At 44.6% G+C, this 24,345-nt stretch overlaps 1 protein-coding gene across 1 annotated transcript in view; it reads left to right on the top strand.

Moving 5' to 3' along the window:
• Positions 1 to 2,529: 2,529 nt before the first annotated feature.
• Positions 2,530 to 24,345, top strand: part of GRK7 (G protein-coupled receptor kinase 7) — a 241,988-nt gene continuing 220,172 nt past the window's right edge. Inside the window, exons 1-2 of the mRNA XM_085633648.1 lie at positions 2,530 to 3,689; positions 4,599 to 5,033. Of these exons, the coding sequence (XP_085489774.1) occupies positions 3,084 to 3,689; positions 4,599 to 5,033 (1,041 nt within the window). The 5' untranslated portion in view covers positions 2,530 to 3,083. The remainder of the gene's footprint in view (positions 3,690 to 4,598; positions 5,034 to 24,345) is intronic.

Below are 24,345 nucleotides of genomic sequence, written 5' to 3'. Positions count from 1 at the left end.
GCATAGTCAACCATGCATGGTGCCAGGGTGTTTTGCGCAGGGCCTGGCCACCCTGCGCCCAAACCCTCACCACTAACCAAGCGTGAGTACCTGCAGGGGCATTGGGTGCACGGTTTGACCGCAGGCAGTGGGTTGGGCACCCACTTGGGGTTGGGCACAAGCCCTGAACTTCGGCTGTGCATGGCAGGGGCTTGGGTGACCAAAACCATGCTGTGCATGACTCGGGCTGACCCGTGTGCATAAAGACTTTTGGGGCTTTTGAGGTGGTAGGTACTACCCAATGCCAGGATGGGATATCCCCCATCTTTCTTACCTCTATCCCTGATATCTAATGTGCTTTCTGCTCCCCCTGGAGGCAGGTTGGGATGTATCGCCCAATCTGGCCCCTCGGGAAGGCGAGAAAGTCTGTTGGGGTTTAGGGTTGGGTAACAGTCCAATGCCAGAATTGGCTGGCACCCACCACGTTATTTTTGTTCTAGCCATGGACAAAGGGCAGAACGACTATTTGTGCTTTAAATCGGAGAGTACACCTGATGCCAGGACAGGCTGGCGTCTACCTTATTTGTTTTATAACACCCCTAGGGTCTAGAAGCCTTTCTGCCTCTGCCGGGTTGAGCAGATTGGGAGTAAACCTTCCAATTGACAACCCCCAGGGAGGCCGAGAGACTCTATGTTTCATTGTAGCGTAGGGGTGTCAGTTGTTCATGCCTCCAGGCACCCTCCCACAAAACTCTTGTCTTGGAGGTGGACCCCTACTCACACACTTTAAATGTACACCAAGTCCTCCTCACTAAAGGGGTTACATTCATGGCTTTTTATGGTTTGTGCTATAGTAATGATTACATCATCGACAACTATAACTACTTTGTTTCCAGAGAATATACATGTATGTTTTGCATGGCTGATCTGCGTGTTATGGATTGTGGATCTAACCATAACGAGCTCATTTCTGTGATATTTCCATCTTTTTTGCAACCCTATCTTCACTTTAATTGTGTTTTAAATGAATTTAATCGATTTGTTTAAATATATGTTAAGGTCTTGTAATCATTCCTAAACAGGCTATATTTAAATATATTTATGTACAGAATAAAAACAAGAGAGAGGTGAGTGAGAGACTGTCTGTTGGATGCATAGGTGAACTTCCTGGTGGCGGTGGTTTGGCAAAAGCCAATCAGCAGGGCCAGACTGGGAAACCCACAATAGCCCTGGCAAAAACAAAAAATGCTCAAACCAACCCTTTGTCTCTTTGCGCAAACTCTTGTTCCGTCCATCACCCTCTCGCCTTCTCTCCTCTGCATCCGATCAGCTTTCCTTTACCTTCTCTGTTCCTCTTGAAGCACCACACCCCATGCATGCTGCAATATACCTCAAAAGATGGGGAAAGTGACACCAGGAGTGGTCCTGGCCTTTCAGGCCTGGCCTGGCCTCCTAGTGCTCCAGCCCATCGGGGAAATGCCCGCTGAAATAAAAGGCCTGTCCAGCCTTGCCAACCAGTGAACGTGAGGACGCAAGAAAAAGGTCAAGTGGGTCAGCTAATAGCAGATGAGTGACAGAAAAGCCTCAGATCAAGTGAGAACTCGTATTGTAGTTTCCCAGTCAGAGTCCATGGCTCTAGCTCTCATTATCTACTGTCAATTTCCTTTGTCCGGTTTTTCTGTTGTAACACACGTCACTTCCGCTTCTTGGGCGAGAGGGAAAGGGTTTCCCGGTGGGGAAATATTTTTTCATAAGCTTTTCTCGTGCATTATTTAACTGCATACATGTTCACATGAAAAAAACTGAAATTCGCCAAACATTTTCCAGGAGTGTGGCTAGAAGTCTGTGACCTGTGCAAGTGTTCAGGTGTAACATGGGAACGTTTTGTGAATTTTGGAAATTAGTAAATTTACACCCATGAGAGATCATAAATCCCAAACGCATTTCTTAAGGAGCGAAACCCAATCATTTTAAAATGTTAACAGTTATGATTAGGTATAGTGGTTCATATTGTTTTACTAGCACTTGTAGAGTGCTGGGAGAATTCAGTGGGGGTTAACTTATACGCCTTGGCCAATACATTTGCTCAGCAAGTGGAACACCCCCTGCAGAAATATCTGTAACCTTTTTGTTCCTGCTTTGAATCCACCCACTCATTCACCTACGTTTGCAAAAGTGACTAAGAAATGAATATTATCTATTTTTGTAGGGCACAACCTTAGCGAAGCGTTACACAGAAACGTGGCTTTATTACTATGTGTTCATACACAACTTCCTTCGTGACTTGAAATGCAGTCCTGTTTGTTGTGGATGACACTAATGTGTACTAGTATTTCATACCTGCTGCTGTTCTAGGCGCACCTACTGTTACTAAGGTCATTGGGAATACCTTCCTACTTAAAGGATTAAGAGAATCAATGTTGGGAGCTTCACCTTTCACATCCGCCCCCGAACGCGACTTATGCCTGACCTTGACAGGAGTAAATCTCGCTCCATTTCCAGGGTGGGAGGGGTTGGGAAAGACGTGTAAATTGGTGACTGCAAAACCTCAGGGCATTCCCATCCTAGAACGCCCACAAGAGGACATTTAGCCACAGAAACCTCCAATGTGAGTAAATATATTTAGAAGGGCAAAATAAAAGTTGCGAATTTCAAACTAGTGTTGTCTCCCACAGACGATGCTACTCGCTTGTGTAAGTTCCTCTTACAGTGCAGATAGTTTTACGAACGAGGGGCTGTGCTTTCATCGCTGCTCATGGTTGCTTAGACTTTACTGACGAGCCCTTCCACCGTTCTTCTAGGCTTGTTTTGTTTTTTGTCGGTTGTGAGCGTTCTAGATGCCGTTGCCGACTATAGATAGCAGAGCATAAGCTGCTTAGGAGAGAAACCTCTTACAAGTCACTTTCCACGCGCCCTAAGTCCAAAGGTACTTAGCGAAAATCCTCACGAGGTATTTAGTTCTAAATCGGTGACTCCCCACTTGAGTGTGGCCAGCACCTGCCCAGCGCAGCAGACATCGAACGCGGAGAGCGCGCGAGGAATCCATCACCCGGAGTGCAGGGACCAGACATTCTGGAGTCAGGCTCCAGACAATTGGTCCCAAAATGTGTGACATGGGGGGATTGGACAATTTGATCGCCAACACGGCGTATCTACAGGCCCGGAAGAGCAGCGAGGGGGACATCAAGGACATGATGAAGAGGCGCCGGAGTCTGAGCCTGCCCAGCACCGCCTCCTGCGCAGGGCCCATGAGGAGCAAGGTGCAGGCGGACTACGTCAGCGTCTGCGAGCAGCAGCCCATCGGCAGGCAGATGTTCCGCGACTTTGTAGCCACTGTGCCTGAATACCAGCTAGCCCAGGACTTCCTGGACGAGATGCAGAACTGGGAGCTCTCAGAGGATGCTGGGAAAGATAAACTCCTGCACGAGATGACGGACAAGTTCCTGAAGGAGGACTCCAAGAGTTTTCTTCCCTTTCTGAGCAAGAGGTTGTTGGAGATGTCTCAGAAAGCGCCCGACGAGGAGCACGAGGACCTCCTGCAGCTCGCCCGGGATGAAGCCAAGAACTTCCTCATGGAAGCCCCGTTCCAGGACTTCCAGAACAGCCCCTTCTACGACAGGTTCCTGCAGTGGAAAGCCTATGAGCAGCAGCCAATCACCGAGAAGTATTTCTACGAGTTCAGGGTGCTTGGCAAAGGAGGATTTGGAGAGGTAGGAAGTTGTCATTAACTATCCTATTTCCGTAGATATTTATCCGAGGTATTGTTATTACATGTTAACTTCGTGAAGCATAATGCTAGAATATTTAAAACACCAAAACCAGTTTACATTCCATTACATGGTGGGCCTTACCTTCACGTTTTGTGGCATTGTATGATCTACGGCTCACATGTGGTCGGTTCGTTTGTACGGATTCCACTGTAATCTACTCACACTGCTTTTCTTAAAAGGAATCTGAATGATGCAGTCTATAAATGAACATCATTGGATAATGTGCCAAGTCCTTTGACTTGCAGCTTCCCCTGTAGGATAGCATCTTAATTCCTTTTAAGCCCATATCAGAAGTCCCTCAACATCCTACACACTGACAGACTCAATTCAAGATAGATACCCACTTGAGGGCTGGCTCAAAGGATATGGTAGCCTGGTCTGGAATACACTGGTTCACTTGCCACAAGTACGAATAAATAGTATATACTTTTCAGAAAATGCCAAAAAGGTGTCCTTTTAAGATGAGCATTGGCTATCCCATGGGTTTGGTTGGGGCCTCCACGTCCTCTCAGGGGTCCACCTGCCCAAATATACTAGCAGCATTCAGTATGTTTTATTGGGCCTATACATGTACTCCCACAAGGCACGGGACAAAACACCATTTACATCATTTATGCCACCATATTTTGTCCAGATTGCAACCTAACGTATATGGTTTTCAAATCAACTGCAAAGTGATACAGTCTGTCACTGTTTTAAATAAAAAAAAACGTAAATTTGATGTTCAGAGTCTTTAACAGATTTCCTTTTTGGCGAAATGGCTGCAGCACATACGCAAAGTAAGCAAGAGTGGGTGTGATGTCGATAATATGTGCATTGAACCCCTGTCTTTACACATTAACATGACAGGTGTGTGCCATTCAAGTCAAAGACACCGGTAAGATGTATGCCTGCAAGAAGCTGGATAAAAAGAGACTGAAGAAGAAAAATGGGGAGAAAATGGCCCTGCTGGAGAAGGAGATCCTGGAGAAGGTTAACAGCCCATTCATCGTCAAGCTGGCCTACGCGTACGAGTCTAAAAGGCACCTGTGTCTGGTGATGAGCCTTATGAATGGGGGCGACCTCAAATTTCACATCTACAACATTGGTGAGAGAGGGCTGGCCATTAACAGGGTGGTGTTCTACACGGCGCAGGTCACCTGCGGCATCCAGCACCTCCACTCCATGAACATTCTGTACAGAGACATGAAGCCGGAGAACGTTCTCCTCGATGACAACGGCAACTGTAGATTGTCTGATCTGGGCTTGGCAATTAAAGTGAAAGACAAGCCAATCAACCAGAGGGTGAGTAGATGTTCTTCCATGATGGGGCTGGGAGGGTGTGGGAGTGACTCAGCGTGGAGGGATTGCCAGATCTATTTTTTCGAATGCATTTTGAGCCCAAGTCCTAATTCCGTGGGATTTGCTCCTCGCTAAAGACCTTAGGCCCTTATTTCATTTCTATTGACAGGCGGTAAGCGGATTTTCTTAATTAACTGTTTGGCTGCTACGTAACACACTTAGGGGGCTAATTGCTAAAGGGTTTAGAAAAGCATTAAAATGCGTGGGGTTTCTGTTGAACATCTACAATTTGAAACATGTATCTGGTATAAAAAAAAACATACAGCAAGAACACTGTACTGCACTATTTTGCAATTTCACAGTGTAATGTGATTACAACTCTTCCTCTTTTTCCAAGAAGAAGTGGCCCATTTGGTACATTTGAGTGCCATTTCTCTGGTGGTGTTGGTGACTTGCTGTTCATTGTACCCTTGTGAATCATCTTTTGCCATTGATCAATAGGGTCTCACCATCCATGGGTGCTTTCTGCATTGGTCAATAACAAGACCAAGTATGATTATTGTTTTTTAGCTTTCAGCATTTAAAAAACAATAAACTATCATTAAAACTCTTTACCTGTAGAAAAAATACCCCTCTGATCAACAGGAAAGGCCTAAAAACATTCTTGTTCAAAAACGAATCAGCGCCTTATTTTTCTAGGATGGCTCTTTTCTTTCAGGCTATCTTTTTTTTTAGCGAAATTAGACATAATGTTATTTTATCCTATTAAATGCTGGCACTTGGACAAATAAATATATCAAAAAAATGTTTTAGACGCAAAACATTGTATACGTCTTTTTAACCAATGGGAAACTGAAATGTACTAAACACAGAACTGGTCCTGGTACTTCCATGAAAGGTCTTGCTAGCCCAAAAGCACAAAGGGGAAATGTTTGGTAATCGTTGGTGTATTCTTTGCATTCCCAATCCTATGTACTTCCGTTTTCTTCTCTAACTAATTCATTTGAAGGTTGACCGGGCAACTACACTGCTGTCGTAGTTCGACAAGTGACTTGTTAATGTTGTCTTTGCAATGTCGCGCACCATATTTACGGTCAGACGTACTAAAGTATTTGTCAGTACCAAACTCTTCGTTTCATGAAATCGCTGGGTTTGCAACTGCAAAATTAAATTGCAGTATTTACTAAACCCCTTTCGCAATTCAGAAAATCTGTTCCTTATTGAAAAAGAGGTTTTGGGACTCATTCTCATTGGCAATTGGCAAGTGGTCGAAAAAGGGTGTCACTGCAATTCTGAATTGGAATGATATATTTCAGTGGTTGTGGGAAATGGTTTGCAAAGGGGAAGTTGTACTTTTGGACTGCTTCCCCTCTGCGAATCATGTCGGACGGCCTTGGGGCGAGCAGCAGTGGGTACGATGACCACTGCTTGTTCTCCGAGTTGTCTTTCCAAATGGGAGACATTTTTTGTAAGGCAGCACCAAATCCTAACGGGATGCTTTAAAAAAAAGTTTCTCGTCTCCGAATGCAAATCCAGGGATAATGGTCTGCTGTTCCTTGCAGGCCACCATCCGTGTGTTTTTTGCCAATCACAGGAAGGCGCAAATAACAATCTACCTAATGAATGTTAATCAGTCACGTTATCCTGCAACCCCTGTAAATGGACTGGAGATTTGTAACTTTACCCATAAGAGCACAGGCCCCATCACAGAACCAGAGTACGGTCACAATTAGCGAGTGTGCATTTTGCCACCACTATTGGCTACCGGTTGTGTTGTACATCTGGTACTTGGTTTGAAGAAACAACATTTTTGTTCTTCCAAAGTAGGCGGTGATCTGTGCCAGCATTTTTACAGTTTTACAGGCAGCATAATGTGTGTATTTTAAGTTAGCAAAGCTATTGCTTCTGAGATAGTTTAGCTACTTACAAAACATGCTGCATATATATTAGTATGGGGAGAGGATGTGGTATCATTGACTGCCGACCTTGGAGCTGGGAAACCAAGGTTTGAGCCTAAGGGTCGACTCCACATCCTGTGATTCTGGGCAAATCACTTAATCTCCTCATGGCTACCAAAAAAAAGAATGTGTCCTTGTGTAACGTAACTGGTGCTCATGTAAAGCGCCCCAATACCTTCGGGTTGCGTTTGCGCTATATGAATCTGCAAAAAAAATACATATATATAAGTGTATTAAGCACGTCGTAGGGTAAAAAAATTGGTAAGCAAACTATGGGCCTGATTACAACTTTTGGCAGTACGGGGACAGGCGGCCGGGCATGCCCCCGCACCACCAGGAGTCGCTGGCGCTGCCAGATTTTAAGTAATTTTGTGGTCTGGTGGGCGGGTGGAGTAGCGGTTCCCACAGTAGTGCCTCTTTCAAAGGCGGCGGTGCCTTTGAAAAAGGCACTGCAATGGGAACGCCACAGGTTCCTGCACAGAATGGACTGTAAAGTCCATTCCGTGCAGGAAATGGGGTGCATGCACTCAGGGGGACACATGTTGTGCCCTCCTGCATGCATCCACAGGCTGAGGGGGCACAGAGGGCCCTCTAAGGCCCCCTTTGTTTCAGCACCGCCAGCTTTTTTATGGAGGAAAGACCTCCCTGAAAACACTGGCGGTCCTGAAACTTTTAATATGCATGGCGGTGCCGCAGCGGCACCACCTGCATCTTACAAGGGCCCTGACTGCCGCGCCACCACCAGGGAAGAGTGATTCAGTAGCAGAGCTAGCGGTCTAATCACCTACCACCCAACTCGTAATAGGGCGGTCAGACCGCCGGCGCGGTGGTGGATGGACTGCAACCGCCGTACCACCATGAGTCTGGCGGTCTTTGGACCGCCTGGCTTGTAATTAGGGCCCTTCGTGTTTAAAGCACATGCTGGTGAGATTAGTGTGCAATCCCTTGTCACAGCTCTGAATCATCAAAAAAAGCTTAAAAGGTTAATGAGCCTGCTAAAGAGCATCTGTGTAATACAAAGGTCACAGCTATTCATGGAATGCATGTCATTGAGCAAGAGTGCATGCGCATACATATGTGTGTAAAAACTGAGAGTCAAGGGCCTCATGCACAAAAATTTTTTGCATTCGCAAAGCCTTTGATTCTGTAAATGAGAGTGTTTGCGAACACTAAAACCCTTTTTTAATTGTACTAAACCTATTTTACTATTCGTCAAAGTGTGGAGCAGCACATCACCCAACCAAAACACCACAAAAACCAGATCCTCGATTTCAGACAAGAAAAAAAATGGAAATAAAACAGAACTGATGACACCTTGATACAGAAATCCCTCAGCGCAACTATTGGAAACTGGCTCTCTATATAGGCACTAAAACGAAGTACACTGTGTATAAAGTCTAGGGAGACCCAGATTGGTATACAGAGGCAAAAGTAGATAATACTAACACTCTATCTGTGGTAGTGTGGGCAAGCAGTTAGGCTTATCAGAGGGTAATGCTAAGCATAGAGGCAATAAATGAGATACACTCAAGAATAAATCCGAGACCAATTTGCAAAAAAAACATTGATTTTTATATAATTTTTGAAATCAAGAACTTAGTTCTACAGTAAGTACTTTTTGAGATAGTAATTTTCAAAGGTCGCAAAATGAATTACTTTTGTGCGCAATCACTTACTATTGAAATCAATGGGAGGAAATAGAAAAATGCATGTCAAATCACATAGTTGGATTTAAGTAAGTGGCAAAGCCAGGTCAAATGTTCCACCAGCGGATTTTCAGGAGTGTCCCAGTATAGGCCGGAAGCAGGGTGCTGAGGATAGTTGGTGCGCTACGAAGGAGGGGGACACTTGAAAACACACTGCACAAAGGGACTTAAAGGTAAGTCCGAGGGGTACCACTCGAGGGACCCGGTCGAAAGGGCCTCAGGACCATGGGAGCACAGCTGGATCATCGTTACTAAGGCCTGTCAGGCCGAGTGCAGAGTGGATAGCTCAGACGGGTGGCGTGCGTCAGGATGCCCTCATAGGCAGGGGCAGGCAGCTTGTAGAGGCAATTCTGGGACAGCTAGGCCACTCACAAAGTGGGCCTCAATGTCCCTCTGTGGTTGCTTGCTCCCTCGGCAGTTGGAGTCCGCAGTGGACTCTTCGTCTTGCTGTAAGCTGTAGGGGGTCCGGTACCTTCAGGTATTGGTGCGGCACGGCTGCAGTAGATCCTTGTGTCTTCAGACTTGGTGGGGAGACAGAACTGATCCACCAGAGCTGGTGTGCCACTTTCGGTTTGGGTGCTGCGTAGGAGTTGCTGGAGAGCAGCAAGTCAGTAAAACAGGATTCTGCGGTTTGGTGCCTGTGGCTGCAGGGGAGCAGTACCTCCACTCCGAGGGAGTTCTTTGTTGATTTGTAGAAGCCTGTAGGAGCTCCGGGTTCTTGGAGGCCTCACAGGTGCAGGATGAGCCAGCATGCCCTGATTGTTGAGTCTTTAAGCAGCAGGCAAGGTTTGGTGCCAAAATTCTACAGCAGGGCTTCAGTTCTCGAGTAAGCAGCTCTTCTGTGTCCGTATCTTCTTTGTGTCCATTGAATTTAAGTTGAAGAGTCCAGGGATGCCACCTAAATACTAAATTCTGGGGCGTTAAAGGGAGTCATCATTATAGGTGGTATGCACACCGTGTTACTCGCGATGTATTCAGTTTATTCAACCTTTAACTGTTGCGTGCTGAACTGGGCTGTGCCTTGCCCTGGCGGCACCTTCCATAATACAATATTGTGGGGAGCTCCTTGTCGGCGTTCCACTCCCAGTCGCACAGCATGAATGGATACTAGATCCTCTTTGTAATTCCACGTTAAACCTTCCTTTTAATCCAAAATGAATCCACAATGTTTATCAGAATTTCTTCTTTGCGTTTTATCCATTTTTGTCCTGGTCCACATGCACGGCCTGATGCATTTTAGAATGCTTCCCATATTCCCGTCTGCCCATCCAGGCCTTTGCGAAAATACGAATCAAAAATGCACAGAATGGTTCTGAACAGCTTTTCTTTATTAAAAACCCAATGCATTTCGGGCTAATTTCCAGCCCTTCGTCAGGGGTAACTGTAAATCAACAAATCCAAAGGATACATAATTATTAAATTGTCTTCTGTATTATATAATCTACAATTGTCACATAAATCCGTACTTTGTGTTTGCAATTATATCATTTTGGGTTCGGACCATCAATAATAATTAAGAAACCAAAACTGTGCTGCTTATATTCCACAACGTTATCCTCCCACCCCATAACAATTCAATAACAACATTCTGTGAAAAAACCCACGTGACCTCCCGTATCTATTAGTACATCACTCCCACTAACACCCTCTTACACACATCTGTTGAATTTCTTTCTTTAATACTCTCTCTCTTAAACCATTCCTGTTCAACTTTCATATCATGAAATGTCAACCATTGTCAACATTCTCTTCATTCGCACAATCCCCACATTCATTTTACTCTTCCGATCTCAATCACCCCAACTCACACTCTGAATGCCTCCAAGACTACTTATCTACTTGTGCCCCGTAAACTCTCAAAACCCGACCTCACACGTACCTGCTCACTGCATATCTTCTCTATCCGCACGACGTGCGCTTACACCAGCATTGTGTCTCCCATGTAACCAACTCTCCATTTAAACCCACTTTCAAACCGTGCGTGCTCCGCCCCCCTACGTGCAAGTCACCTGACTCCCTATGTAACCCTCAAAAACATCAACACCTAGAATACACTTTGTCCTGCCCAAAATGATCACCACCAATCAAACGCTGTACATTAATCAAAACTTCTTATATGTACATGAAATTTCCGAATGCTATATGTAACAAACAATAATCCTGAAGTCCATTTTCACATTGTATCCAGGGTCAAAGTGTTTACTAGTGTTACCAAGAAATTGCTGTCTTGCCGTTTATGGAACCTCAAATGTATCGAATCCTGCCTTTGAAATATTCCTCTTTATCCGGGTGCAACACCAACAAAGGGCATATTTTTGAAACATCATTAGAGGTGGTATGCACACCGTGTTACTCGCGCTGTATTCAGTTTATTCAACCTTTAACTGTTGCGTGCTGAACTGGGCTGTGCCTTGCCCTGGCGGCACCTTCCATAATACAATTCGTATTTTTGCAAAGGCCTGGATGGGCAGACGGGAATATGAGAAGCATTCTAAAATGCATCAGGCCGTGCATGTGGACCAGGACAAAAATGGATAAAATGCAAAGAAGAAATTCTGATAAATATTGTGGATTCATTTTGGATTAAAAGGAAGGTTTAACGTGGAATTACAAAGAGGATCTAGTATCCATTCATGCTGTGCGACTGGGAGTGGAACGCCGACAAGGAGCTCCCCACAATATTGCGTTAAAGGGAGTGACAGGTACTAGCCAATGGGCTACCTACCTTTAGAGTGTCTACACCCCCTAAGTGACCACTTCCTGTTGGAAGAGGCACTACCCTAGCCCTGGTAGGTTAATTCCTGCCATCCCAAGATGGAGGAATTTGAAAAGTCATGCCCACATCTCCTGCCCAACCTTAGGGGTGGTGCAGGCTTAATGGGGGCACACCTCCCCATCTCACAAATGTTCATGCCTGTCCTTCTGCTAGATGTTTAGCAGGAAAGGGGGGTTGCATCCTCAACTAACTGGAGCTGCATGGCTTGCATTTCAAAGGTGGCATCGCCTTTGAAGCTTTCCACCCTGGAAGGCCACCCTGGCCTGGAGGAGGTGTGAAGCACCTCCGCTCAGAGAAGGCTTTGTTCCTGGCCTCTGAGAGCAGTGACCCTTACCACATCAGGTCAGAAACATGCCTGGAGGTGGCAGGATGGCTAAGACTAGTCAGAGACCACACCAGTGCTTGGTACGTTTTCAGAGAACCCTCTGAGGTGTCTCCTGTGTGCATTTGTTAATAATTCCAACACTGGCATCAGTGAGGATTTATTAAGACAAGACGTTTGCTACCAAATATCTGAGGGTACAGTGAAGCCATCAAGGAGCTAGGAAACTCGTAATGACAAGTATCCAGCCTATGCACTCTCTATAGCTTCCCTGTGCACTTACAATATCTAAGAATGAACTTGATATTGTAGGGTCATATCTGCTCATGCAGATATATCCACACATGGGATATAGTGCACCATTTTAATTTGTGCTGCAGCCCTAGCTGACCCTCTACTGAAGTTGTGCCAATTGTGGTACAGTTTTTGGAAACAGATCTGGCACTGGGAACCTGGTAAGCAGGGACCCAGATCACTTTCAATTCAACATCACATCAGACACCAGTCAAAAAGTGGGGGCTAACCATGTCAAAAGAGGTACTTTCCTACATTACCCTCCGCAAGCGAAAGAGGATGAGACTAACCTTTCCCTAGAGAGTCTTCATCTTCAAAGTTGCAGTACGTGGAAAGGCCATCTGCACTGGCATGGCCAGAGACAGGTCTGTTTTCCACTGTGAAGTCCATTCCCTGTAGAGATAAGAACCACCTTAACAATGTGGGGTTTTCACCTTTTATTTGGATTAGCCATCTGAGAGGTCTGTGGTCAGTTTGGAGAAAAAAGCGAGAACCTAACAGGTATGGTCTCAGCTTCTACAGGGACCAAACCACAGAAAAAGGCGCCCCTCTCAATGGCACTCCAAAACTGCTCTTGGGGGAAAAGCCTCCTGCTAATGAAAGCAAAAGGCTGGTTATGGTGATAATCATTGGTCTAGAATAGGATCTCTCCTATCCCATGCTCGGATGCATCTGTCTGCACTATGAACTGGTTGGTATTATCTGTAGCTTATAGAATGGGCGCTGAGCACATTGCTTCCTTCAGGTTGTCAAAAGCTTTTCGACAGCTCACTGTCCAAAGATCCTTTTTGAGCATTTCCTTGGGGGTCAATTCTGTGAGGAGAGCCACAATGGACCCATATCCCCTCACAAACCTCCTGTAGTATCCAGTCAATCCAAGGAATGCCCTGACTTGAGTCTGGGTGGTTAGAGCTACCCAGACCAAAATAATCTGGATCTAGGGGTTAAACTTGGAAGGTGTGAGGGGTATTCTTTAATCCAAAGGGCATCACAGTAAACTGATTGTGCCCATCTGGGCTTGAGATTGCAGATTTTTCTTTGGCTCCAGGGGTCAGATCTATCTGCCAGTACCCTGATGTGAGATCAAAAGTACTGAGATATATGGCTGCCCCTAACCTGTTAATTTATTCATCAGCTCTAGGAATTGGATGTGCATCAGCATTGAGGCCTCTGTAGTCCATACAAAACCTTATTTCTTTCTTTCCTCGCTGGGAGTGAGGTTTGGGGACTAACACAACAGAGGGTTCTGTGACACCAAATTCCAGCATTTTGCTTACTTCAGCCTTGATGCTCTCTTTAACATGATCAGGCTGTCTGTAGATTTTATTTTTGACAAGTAGGCTGTCACCAGTGTCCATATCATGTGTATATCAGTTAGTGTGACCAGGGGTTAAAGAGTAGAGCTTAACAAACAGATTTAGGACTTGCCTGTAATCAGTCTGCTGTTGGGCAAGACTACTCCTTCAACTGACCCAGCTTTAGGGTTGTTTCAGGGGAGGTCAGAGAGAGGTTCACTCTCTGCTTCTTGATCCTCATCTGTGACCAGAAGCAAGGTCATTTCATCACTGTCATTATAGGGTTTTAGGCAGTTTGCATGAATGACCCTCTTGGGGTTCCTGCAAGAGTCAATGTCCACTAAGTAAGTGACCTTCCATTTTCTCTCAAGGATAGGGTAGTATGTCCACACATGAGATATATATAGTGCATCCTGCCTTAAGGCTATGAGGCCTGCATTATGGGTGACTTACCTATACCTCATGCAGTGTATGTGGGCACGGAACACAGGGCTGTGTGCCATGTCGACTCTTCGGTGTTCTCTGTACTAAGACACACAGCCTGCAATGGCAGTTTGCATGGTCTTGGTGAGAGGTCTCTAGGGTGGTACAATATGTGCTGTTGCCCTAGAGGGTTCTCTACTGTACCAATGCCCTATATAACAGGGGTACCATTTATTAGAGGCATACAGGGGTCCCTGAAGTTGTGCCAATCGTGGTACAGTTTTAGGAAAGAGATCTGGCACTGGGAACCTGGTTAGCAGGGACTCGGTGCACTTTCAATTCGAAATCTCATCAGACACCCGGCAAAAAGTGGGGGCTAACCTTGTCAAAAGAGCCACTTTCCTACAGCAATACACAGATAGCCCATAACCGGCCAAAGCAACATACTAGACCATCACCATCAAAGAAGCCACCAATAGGAACAGATTGCTCTTCAAGACTACTTCAAACCCCTCGCATAACCCTCGTATGCCACACTGTACAGACAAGTCAATTGTTATAAACCACATCTTCAGTGAGAAAATACAGATGATCCAATAGCACCACAACAACACCATGGCCCCAATTTACTAACATTTTGCACACGGTTAGCATCACAAAAGTGACGCAAACTCAACACAAAGTGTCGGGTTTGGGTTTATTATCAAACGCAAACTACTATTTGCATTGAAAGTTGCCCAAAGTAATGCAGTGTTATGCTGTGTACTACTTTCTGCTCCTTTGCATCAAGAGGCATTCCATAGGTAGTACATGGGTGTTCTAACACAACCACCCAAGGGAAATGTATGCATATCCCTATCTGCTAACATTTGCAGACAGGGATTTGTGCCAAAACCATAACCTTTTCAAGGCAGGGCTAACGAGAAGAAATGTTTTCATTTCGCCTTATTTTTCCAACTTTGTCTGGGAGCTGCATTTTACAGTACAGGTACAAAGTAGAATATGTCTTAAAAGATAGTTTTTGTACTGGAATGGTCCCCTTCCAGTACACAATCTATTCTTTATAAAATGCACACACTCTTGCACTATGGTGCAAGGGTGTGCACATTAGCACATGCCAGCTAAAAGTACACCAGTGCTGGGAGAAAGAAAATATATCTACTGAGACATGGCACATTTTCTCTCTCCCCCTTTGAAGCAAGGCAGCACAGCAACTTTGATAGCTGCACTGCGTTGCATCAAATATCAGTGAGTCTGGGCCCAAGTTTGCTTCTCCTTCTCATAGAATCCCGCAATGATCATCCTTCAAAATCCTATTTCCTGCAGATCTCAACGAAATGCTGAACTTCATCAAAGTTACTTCCTATGTAGATGATACCTTAACCTCATCCTTCATCAAAGCCCTGTATGGTAAAGTTCTTTCATTCATACTCACTATCGTCAATGCCTCCCGTACACAAGGCATCTTCCCAGAAGCTCTCCAGACAGGCCATATCCTCACACTATAGACACTCCAACTACCGACTCACTACTCACCTAGCCTTCACCCGCAAAATCATCAAAAAGTAGTCTACATTCAACTCCAAGACCACATCAGTGCTAGCCATGTCCTGTACAACTACCAATATGGCTTCAGATCACACTGCAGCATAGAAACCTCTATCCTGCACACTGTAGATGATGCCGTGCTGCCACAGATGAAGATGATCTCGGCCTCCTGATATTGATGGACCTCGGAGGTGGCTTTTACACAGTTGACCATCCCACCTTCATCTGTAGCATGGACTATTGAGTCGGGTCCACTGGCTATTACCATCACTGGGGCTCCTCCTACCTTTCCGACCAACACCATTTCCTTCACATCAACACCGCTATGTCCCAAAAGAACCTTATCAACTATAGAGTCCCTCCAGTGTTCCTTACAGTCCCCTATCATCTTGAACGTCTAGAAGGAGCCCTTTAGACTGTGCCTAATTTGTAAAAGAATAAGTGCCAGAGCTCAACGTTTTCCTCGCAAGTACATGGCAGGTGGTACAGAATGCCAGCTTGTCAAATATTAAGCTTTTGTAATCTTGATTCCACCACATGCTTCTTTACTCCACAACCAGACACTCCTGGCCTCTGTATCTCACTCTTGTAGGTTATTTTTTAACCATGCCTTTTCCCTTTGTCAAACCAATTTCTATCTTTCTATGCCTCCTTTTTCTTCCTGGTGTGTTTTCTCTCTCATGTTTTGAAGCAAAGATCGATGAGGCAAAATAAGTGACAGTCCCTGAAAATGTGGCCTCACTTGCACCCACTGGCTCAAATTAAGGACTACCGTTGGGGCTCTATTCACAGATAGCTGCATCAAAATTCGCCAATGTGGCAATGATACACAATTTTACTTGAAAGTCTCCTTCGTGCCAGACTCAAATACTGCCTGGATTTCCAGCGAGGATCTGAAGCTCAGCTACACCAAGACAGCATGCCTGTTATTTTCCATGAACAACAAACAAGAAATTGTACAAACCTGAATTGTACAAATGAATATTGACGGCTATGAACCCCACTTTCACCGAATGCCAAGCTATTTATATTCACCCTGGACACCAACTCTACTCTCAAGGAACATGTTGCAAAAAAAAAGAAAACAAAGATGGCCTGGTACCAGCTCTCCCTTCTACGCGAAATGAAACTATTTCTTTCAGAAAGTAACTTCAAAACTGCTGTTCAAGCCCTCGTATTCATGCATGTGAATGGTGGTAATGTCCTTCCTAATGGCATCCAGACTCCAAATAGGACTTCCCTTGAGTACATCTTGCACACAGCAGCACTTCTCATTCAGGGCCTGGGGAAATAGTATCACGTTTTCTCCATCCTAACGGAGCACCATTGGATCCCCCTGCCATTCGACTCCATCTTACAAACCAGCTGCATCATTTACAAAGCCATTTCCCCAGCACCCCTGTTTATCTTGCAGACAAGCTTACTATCTCTGGTGACTCTCAGCACACCCACAGCCAGGACACCATCAGACTGCAAAATAAGAAGTGTAAAAGAAATAAAATAAATAAAGGCATCAGGTCTTTTACAACTATGCACCCAGGACCTGGAAAAACATCCCCGTATCGATCAGGACCGCCCCAATATTTCTCAAATTTAGGAAAGAGTTCAAAATGCTTCTCTTTAAAGGACACTACATCACCATGCAGTATCAGTGCACTTCTGCACCCAGAAACCAGCTACCTCTCCTATCACACACAAATGATTGTCTGCTTGCATTTGACCCTGTATATTGCACTGCTGCCTTTTAGCTATACCACATCCTTACATACAGACTGCCCAGCTGTCAATGAGAAAGGTCCAACCACAGACACCTTCTGATTATAACACAGCAGACAACCAGAATTGCTGAAACAGCCTGCCAAGATGTCTATCTTTTATCTTTTGGCAAATGTGGCACTTGAAAGGTGCCAAATATAAAAAGAAATAGAAATAAATCAAAACCGCTGTTACAAAAAACTAATTATGAGAGAATTCCAACAAACTCATTTTCATGAGGCCACAATTTCTACAAACAATCTTAGCACTTAGACAGGCATTTTCAATACTTTTAAACCTTCTTTAAGCTCCTAATGTGTCTCCACACTTTTGCCCTTACCGGTCACTTTACAACCCTTCCCAGGGGCATAACACAGTCCCCTGAATCCCCTGCAGTGACCCTTCCTCGCAAGTTAGAGGAGTTTTAGATATTTTAAATGTTACACAGCATCAGTGGATTCCATGTGTGGCTTCACAGCACTACGTCACAGCTAAGGCTCTCATTGTGAGAAGCCTGTTAATGGAACTGGAGATCCCACCCACGGAGTTACTGACTAGTAAGGTAACTCCGGGGTCAGAAAAAACAAATTATTGCTTTGTTCCTGAGGATCCACTAGAAATGGGAATGACTGGCAGGGTAGGATCTAAAGTAACCGATTCTTCTATTAATTCTTCATTCTTGGACTCACTTTTACTATGAGACTTCGACAGCTTTGAGCAGCCGGATTCCTGAAAAGACACTATCCTGGTCATTGATTTATCTCATTACTTGAAATCCCGAAACATGCTGCAATTCCTACTACCAGGCCTGTTGGAGATTAGCAGCAACCAGTGGCGGTTGGTGACAGGAGAAAATGGTGAGCCACTATACGAGCAAAGCATGTTTTTTTTTATAGCACACTGGGCAAAAATGACCTGAAGGTATTGGAGAGCTTAACGTAAGCACCAGTTACAGCAGATGTGCTGCTACACAACTTGGCTAAAAGACATTCACATTGACAAGGCCAATAGCTCTGGCATTGCCGAGATCTATTGGCTTTGCCAATGCTTGTTCGGTGTTGACAGGGTCTTGCTGAACAAATGTGGAAGTGATAGTGAGAAATAGTTGAGGAGCTTTGACGTGAAGCAAGGATGTGGCATAACGTCCAGAGCTGCCGACGGGGACTGGGGAACAAAGTTCAGATCTTGGGTTTGGAGCACAGTTTGTGATTCTTAGCAAATCACTTACCCATCCCCCTGCGTACGACAATTAATGTATCATTACGTAATGTAATTGGTGAGCACTTGAAGCACTGCAATGCCACCTGCTGGTATTAGCACTATGGCAAGATGGAGGACGGAACAAGTGCTCCAGTACCATCGGATTGTGCAAAAAAATATATATATAAAAGCAGCACCGACGATGGAGGTAGTGGGGGCACGGGTCAAGCAGGGAAGCAAGAGGGGATGGGGAGATGGGCAAGCAACGTCAGGAAAGGACGAGAGGAAGCAACAATGAAGGGGTTAAAAAAAATACCTTACTTGAAGCAGGATCAACAACAAAAATTAATGTGACATTGTGAAATGTAACTGGTGAGCCCTTAAAAAGCTCCAATACCATTGGTTCTTGTTCACACTATGTCAAGGCGAAGGATGGAGCAAGCATTCCAATACCATCGGATCGTGCAAAAAAATAATAAACAAGTGCTGTTTGTGCTTTAACTTTTTAAGAAATGCAGTAGTTTACTTACTCGTGCATGCATTTTAGTAGTTTGCGTGTATGTTACAGGGGAGACAGCCTTAAAACACAAGAAACTCCTATTGAATGCTTGAAAATAAAGAAAAAAATAGCTTCACAAACCGGGAGCAGTGTAAGGAGATGCACTTGGTCCATGCCCTATGAGAGGACCACAAACAAGAAAAGTGCATGATGCCCGCATGCCATGACGAATGGCATTAAAGAAAATGAGAGCAAAGATGAAGTTTACCAATGGTAGGATATCGGCAGCCTGTAAGCCCACAGACAGAACACAACACGTCTCTTTGAGACAACCAATTTGCAGTCTAGCAGAGCAGCACATGCGCTATTTAGCCAAGACCTAAAACAATAGATTTCGCACAGGTGAAACCTACTGGCTTTGCCAATGCTTGAGGTGTTTAGAAACTGCGAAAAGTGATATACCGGTAATCACAAAATGTGGAAATGAGGCTGAGGCTAATGAGATGATATGGCGTAATTTCGGGTGAGGATGTGCCGAAGGGGCCAGAACTGCCGACTATGGAGCTGGGAAACCGGTTCGAGTTTTGCCGTCGGCTTAACGCCCTTGGTTTTCGGCACATCACTTTAATCTTGCCGTGCCTGCAAAAATGAATGTGTCGTGTAAAGTAACTGGTGCTAATGTAAAGCGCTCCAATACTTTTGGGTAGTGTTGGCGCTATATAAAATTGGACAAAAAAATTAACTGGTGCTAATGTAAAGTGCTCCAATAACTTGGGGTGGTGTTGGTGCTTTATAAAACTGTGCAAAAAAAGTAACTGCTGCTAATGTAACGTGCTTCAAAACCTTCGGGTAGTGTTGGCGCTATATTGAACTGCACAAAAAAAGTAACTGGTGGTTATGTGAAGGGCCTCAATACCTTTGTGCGATGTTGGCACTACATAAAACTGCACAAAGAAAATGTGAAAAACAAAGTCGGTAGAGGTGGGGATCTGTGTAACGGAGTTCAGCGGTGGCAAGCAGCGATGGGCAGGAGGTGGACGGGCAACCAACAGCAAATGGGAGCAGCCACGGGCAGATTAAGTGATTTGCCTGTAATCACAAAATGTGGAACTGAGGCCAAGCTAGGGAGACGATGTAGTATCCTATTGGGAGAGGATGTGGCGTAATAGCTAGAGCTGCCGATTATGAAGCAGGGAAACCGGGCTTGAGTTTCGGCGTCAGCTCAACATCCTTGATTCTAGGCAAATCACTTAATCTCCCCGTGCCTACAAAAATGAATGTGTCATGTGTAAAGTAACTGGTGCTAATGGTAAGCGCTCCAATACCTTTGGGTGATATTTGGCGCTATATAAAACTGCACAAAAAAACATGTGAAAAGCAGAGTCAGGGGAGGAGGGGATCTGGGGAAAGAGGGGGTGTTTGCAACTGGAGTTCAGCGTGGGCAAGCAGTGACTGGCGGGAGGTGGAAAGGCAACCAACAGCAAATGTGGGCTGCTATAGAGAAATTAAGTGAATTGCCTAAGTTTAAGGTGTCCTCGTGAAAAGTAATTGGTGTTATTGTAAAGCGCTCCAATACCTTCGGGTGGTGTTACAGTTATATAAAACTGCACAAAAAAAGTAACTGGTGCTAATGTAAAGCACTCAAATACCTTCGGTTAGCGCTCTATAAAATTGCAAAAAAATAAGTGAAAACCAGATTCGGGGGCGAAGGGGATGTGTGCAACGGAGTTTAGCGGGGCAAGCAGCAACGGGCGGGTGGTGGAAAGGCAACCAACAGCAAATGAGGTTTACGGGGAGATTACGTGGTTTGGCCATAATCACAAAATGTGACAATAGAGAGACGATGTGGTGTCCTCTTGAGAGAGGATGTGACGAAAGGGCCACATCTGCAGACTATGGAGCTGGGAAACCAGGTTCTAGTTTCAACTTCGGCTTAACATCCTTGATTCTGGACAAATCCCTTAATCTCCCTGTGCCTACAAAAATGAATGTGTCCTGTGTGTAAAGGAATTGGTGCTAATGTAAAGTGCTCCAATACTTTTGGGTGGTGTTGGCACTATATAAAACCGCAAAAAAAAAGTAACTTGCTCATCTAAAACACTCCGCTACCTTTGGGTGGTGTTGGCTTTATCTAAAACTGTACAAAAACTCAGAAAAATTCACAGTTAGGCTGGATTACAGTAGTGAACATGAGGAAATACATTGTATCGACAACCACCTTAAAAGGACTACTTTGGCCATGGACACTGAAGGGCAGGCAGACCTTGATGATTTCAAGACTCTGACTGGCTATTTTGAAGAGTATTCAAGTTAAGCAACAATGGCGCATGGAAACACTTTAGCGGTGAATACGGAAAAAGTAAGAAAGTGTCCCGACTGGAGAAGTTTGAATAAATAGAGTCACACCCTATGAAATGAGAAGCAACAAGGTAAAACATGAACAGTTCAATCATTTCACAGAGGAGAAATGTGGCTATGCAACTACAGCAGTTGACACGGGTACTTTAAAAGCTCTGACATGCCCTGTGATAATGCATGCGTGAGTCACTTGAAGTCTGATTTTATAGCTATAAACAGCATTGCTGAACCACCACATCTGGTGTAAACACACACACACATACAACTAGTGGGACCATGCATGGAAAATGAACAGAGACTACACATTTGGCAAGTAATAGCAGCCATGCACTCATGCTCCAATCAGCTATACACTAACAAGACATTAAAAGGCAGAACACCACCACTCACTAGAACGAAATAGACTACAATGGGTGATTAAAGCAGTGACTGGGATGGGGGAGGGGGTGATTTGTGGACAGGGCATGCACTGGGAGGTGCAAAGGAACAAGTTGCGAGGGAGGGAGGAGGTGGGGGAAAAGAAAAGCATCAATGATGGGAAAAGCAGTGAAGGGGTAGGGGGTGATTTGTGGACGGGGTATGAGGATGGGTGGGAGGAGATGGAGCTAGTGTAGAGTGCTGAAAAAAAAGAAGAAGGTAGGTCCTATAATGGTCGCAAAAACAGGAGCTGTGGATGTTTACAAGTACTTTGTCCATGCTCAGGGGAGGGCTAAACACAAAAGGCATGCCCATGCTTGCTGGAACAAATGGTGACAAAGAATACACATGCCTTAACACAGTCCTTTAAACATTATACTCAGATATTTCAGATGGCCCTCATTTTTGCCTGGCTTTTCTTTCACAACTTGTTGGTCCAGTCAAATTCAAGGCAGCCACATCAAAATGTGACTCCTGCTGTGAGCGCCGGCTTACACCGGCGCATAATCAGCAAACATGAATAGTTCTTAAGCGTTCGACCACCCGCAGCCCTCATTCCTGAGGTGCGGGAGACAGGGTAGGTTGCCGCGAGATGGCCACCGCAATGTAAGTACCATGCCCACTGTTGAGTCTCTTACCGGGATTGGGCCCCTTTTCACAACGCGAAAATTGTGCTGAAAAATGGCCTATTTTATTTTATTTGTTTGGGAACTTGTAAAGTGCATGGCTACCCAACACGGGCTTCCCAGCGCTAACAGGAGACCCGAGGGATGATATACTGAGTCAAGAGAACAGGTAAATTTGTAATTGCTTCCTGAATCTGAGCAAATTATTGTTGGGTCTTAGGCAAAGCGGGAGGGAATTCCAAAGCCCGGGTGCCAGATAAGCAGAGGACAGATCCCAATGTTCAAACCTTTCTCAGCATGGAACCCACCTAATGCCACTTGAAGAACCCGGGAGTGCTTGTTTTCTGCAATTTGCCACACATTATACACCAAACACTTTTAAATGTCACCAGCGGAGGCTCACTGTCCCTGTGAATTTGTGGCTTTCTCATCTCTAATTCATATGACTCAGTGAGAGGGAAAATCTCTCCTTCCTTTTGTAATCATTCTGCATTTGGAAAACACCAGCAGGCAGAATATGGAGATTAGGTGCAGTGGTCCCAGACCTCCTAAGGATCTGTAGCCAATGCAGAAGGCCCTAAAATATCTTGCTTTCTCCCAGCAGTATTCGGCACCCACAACACTAGCACCTTTTCCATCACATACTAGAGGTGGGCCTTTTGTTTTATTGAGGTGGGCTGTCGGTCTTATTCAATGATGGCTGCAATTTCAGTTGTGAGTTTGCAAGAGTTGTGCAGCCTGATTGTGCTGCTGTCTAAGGTAAGTGGGTGAGTTACGGTTTTCTGCAGTGTACACGGGAAACCACACTGCTTCTGGGAGCTGAATGGTGGGAGAGATGTAGAGAAGGGACTACAGCTGTGAGTAAGGACAGCTAAACTGTCAGTGGACTTGCATCTAGATACTAAAAGACTGGCAGTGCTGGATGAGATTGTGTGTTAAAAGTGTTTGCTATCATATGGGTCATCAGAGCTGGGATTTCTACAAGCATGGGCAGAAATCTAACGATATGTCAATTTGATGAATGGGAACACTAGCACACTACACCTGATTTCCCCATGTTGGGGACTGCAGATATATTGCCCATGGCCTTGTCTGTTGAAATGTCATATTACAGTATGTGTGTACAGTCTTTTACCACGCATATCACTCACTGCTGTGTTGTGTTGCTTCATAAAAATTAAAAAGAAAGTTTACATTTTTTTTAAACTAGTTGGCAATCAATAACATGGAAACTGATCCTACAGAGGACATCAATGAAAGACTCTCCTAAAGATTAGCACCATCAAACAGCCAAGAGAAATCTGTTTATTGCAAATACTTTATTTGGCAAAGTAACAGTAAAACAGACATTAAATCTGGTCCATGTTCTTGAAGTGACATTAAAAACAAAAAGCCTGCGTTTCACTGTTTTGCAGTATAATTTCCAAGGGATTTTTTTCTTCGCATTCCCTGGACATGTCTGAATTTGTAGGTCGAAGCATACCAGACAGCACCACTGTCTGGTTTGCTAAAGACATCACTGGCGGGGAGTTGCTTACCATTGCCTTTGTGGTTTGTAACTCACATTTTCTGGCTTTCTATTTGCTGTCTTTATTTTCTTAAGGCCGTCCAGTTTGAGTTTGTTCCTCCCGTAGTCCAAACCTTGTTTACTGTATTCTTCCATGATAACACTTTCTGTAAACAAGCCTTGAAATCTTGTTCTTATCTTGTCACATTTGCTGTGCATTCTTTTCCAACGGAGCTTGGAGTTTACTCTTTTTCCTCTGACTTCAAAGTGAGTGAATTTATGTGACAATCCTGCTGAGTATCCATGAAAGAGGAAAGAGTGTGATTGTTTCTTGCACACAAAGAAAAAAAGAACTGTGCTGATGTTTCAGAACATATCAGAATTAGTACAATTCATTTGTATATGTGAAGTGTGGTGGAAATAAATATTTTAATACTGTCAGAACACATCAATACACTAGGTGATGACATTTGCACACATTATCGTTTGTGTGCAGTAAAACCATATTTTGGTGCAAATGCAATGGTTATTTCAATTGAAAATGCATTGTCTCTAATCACAGTGCGCTACCATACAATACTTACTCCAATATATATGCCACTCAACTCCACTCTATGCCCTTCCACTCTAT

Source organism: Triturus cristatus, chromosome 11 (assembly GCF_964204655.1).
Source record: "Triturus cristatus chromosome 11, aTriCri1.1, whole genome shotgun sequence".
Taxonomy (NCBI): domain Eukaryota; kingdom Metazoa; phylum Chordata; class Amphibia; order Caudata; family Salamandridae; genus Triturus; species Triturus cristatus.
The sequence above is the reverse complement of the archived record's forward strand: the minus strand, read 5'-3'. Positions and strand labels throughout refer to the sequence as shown.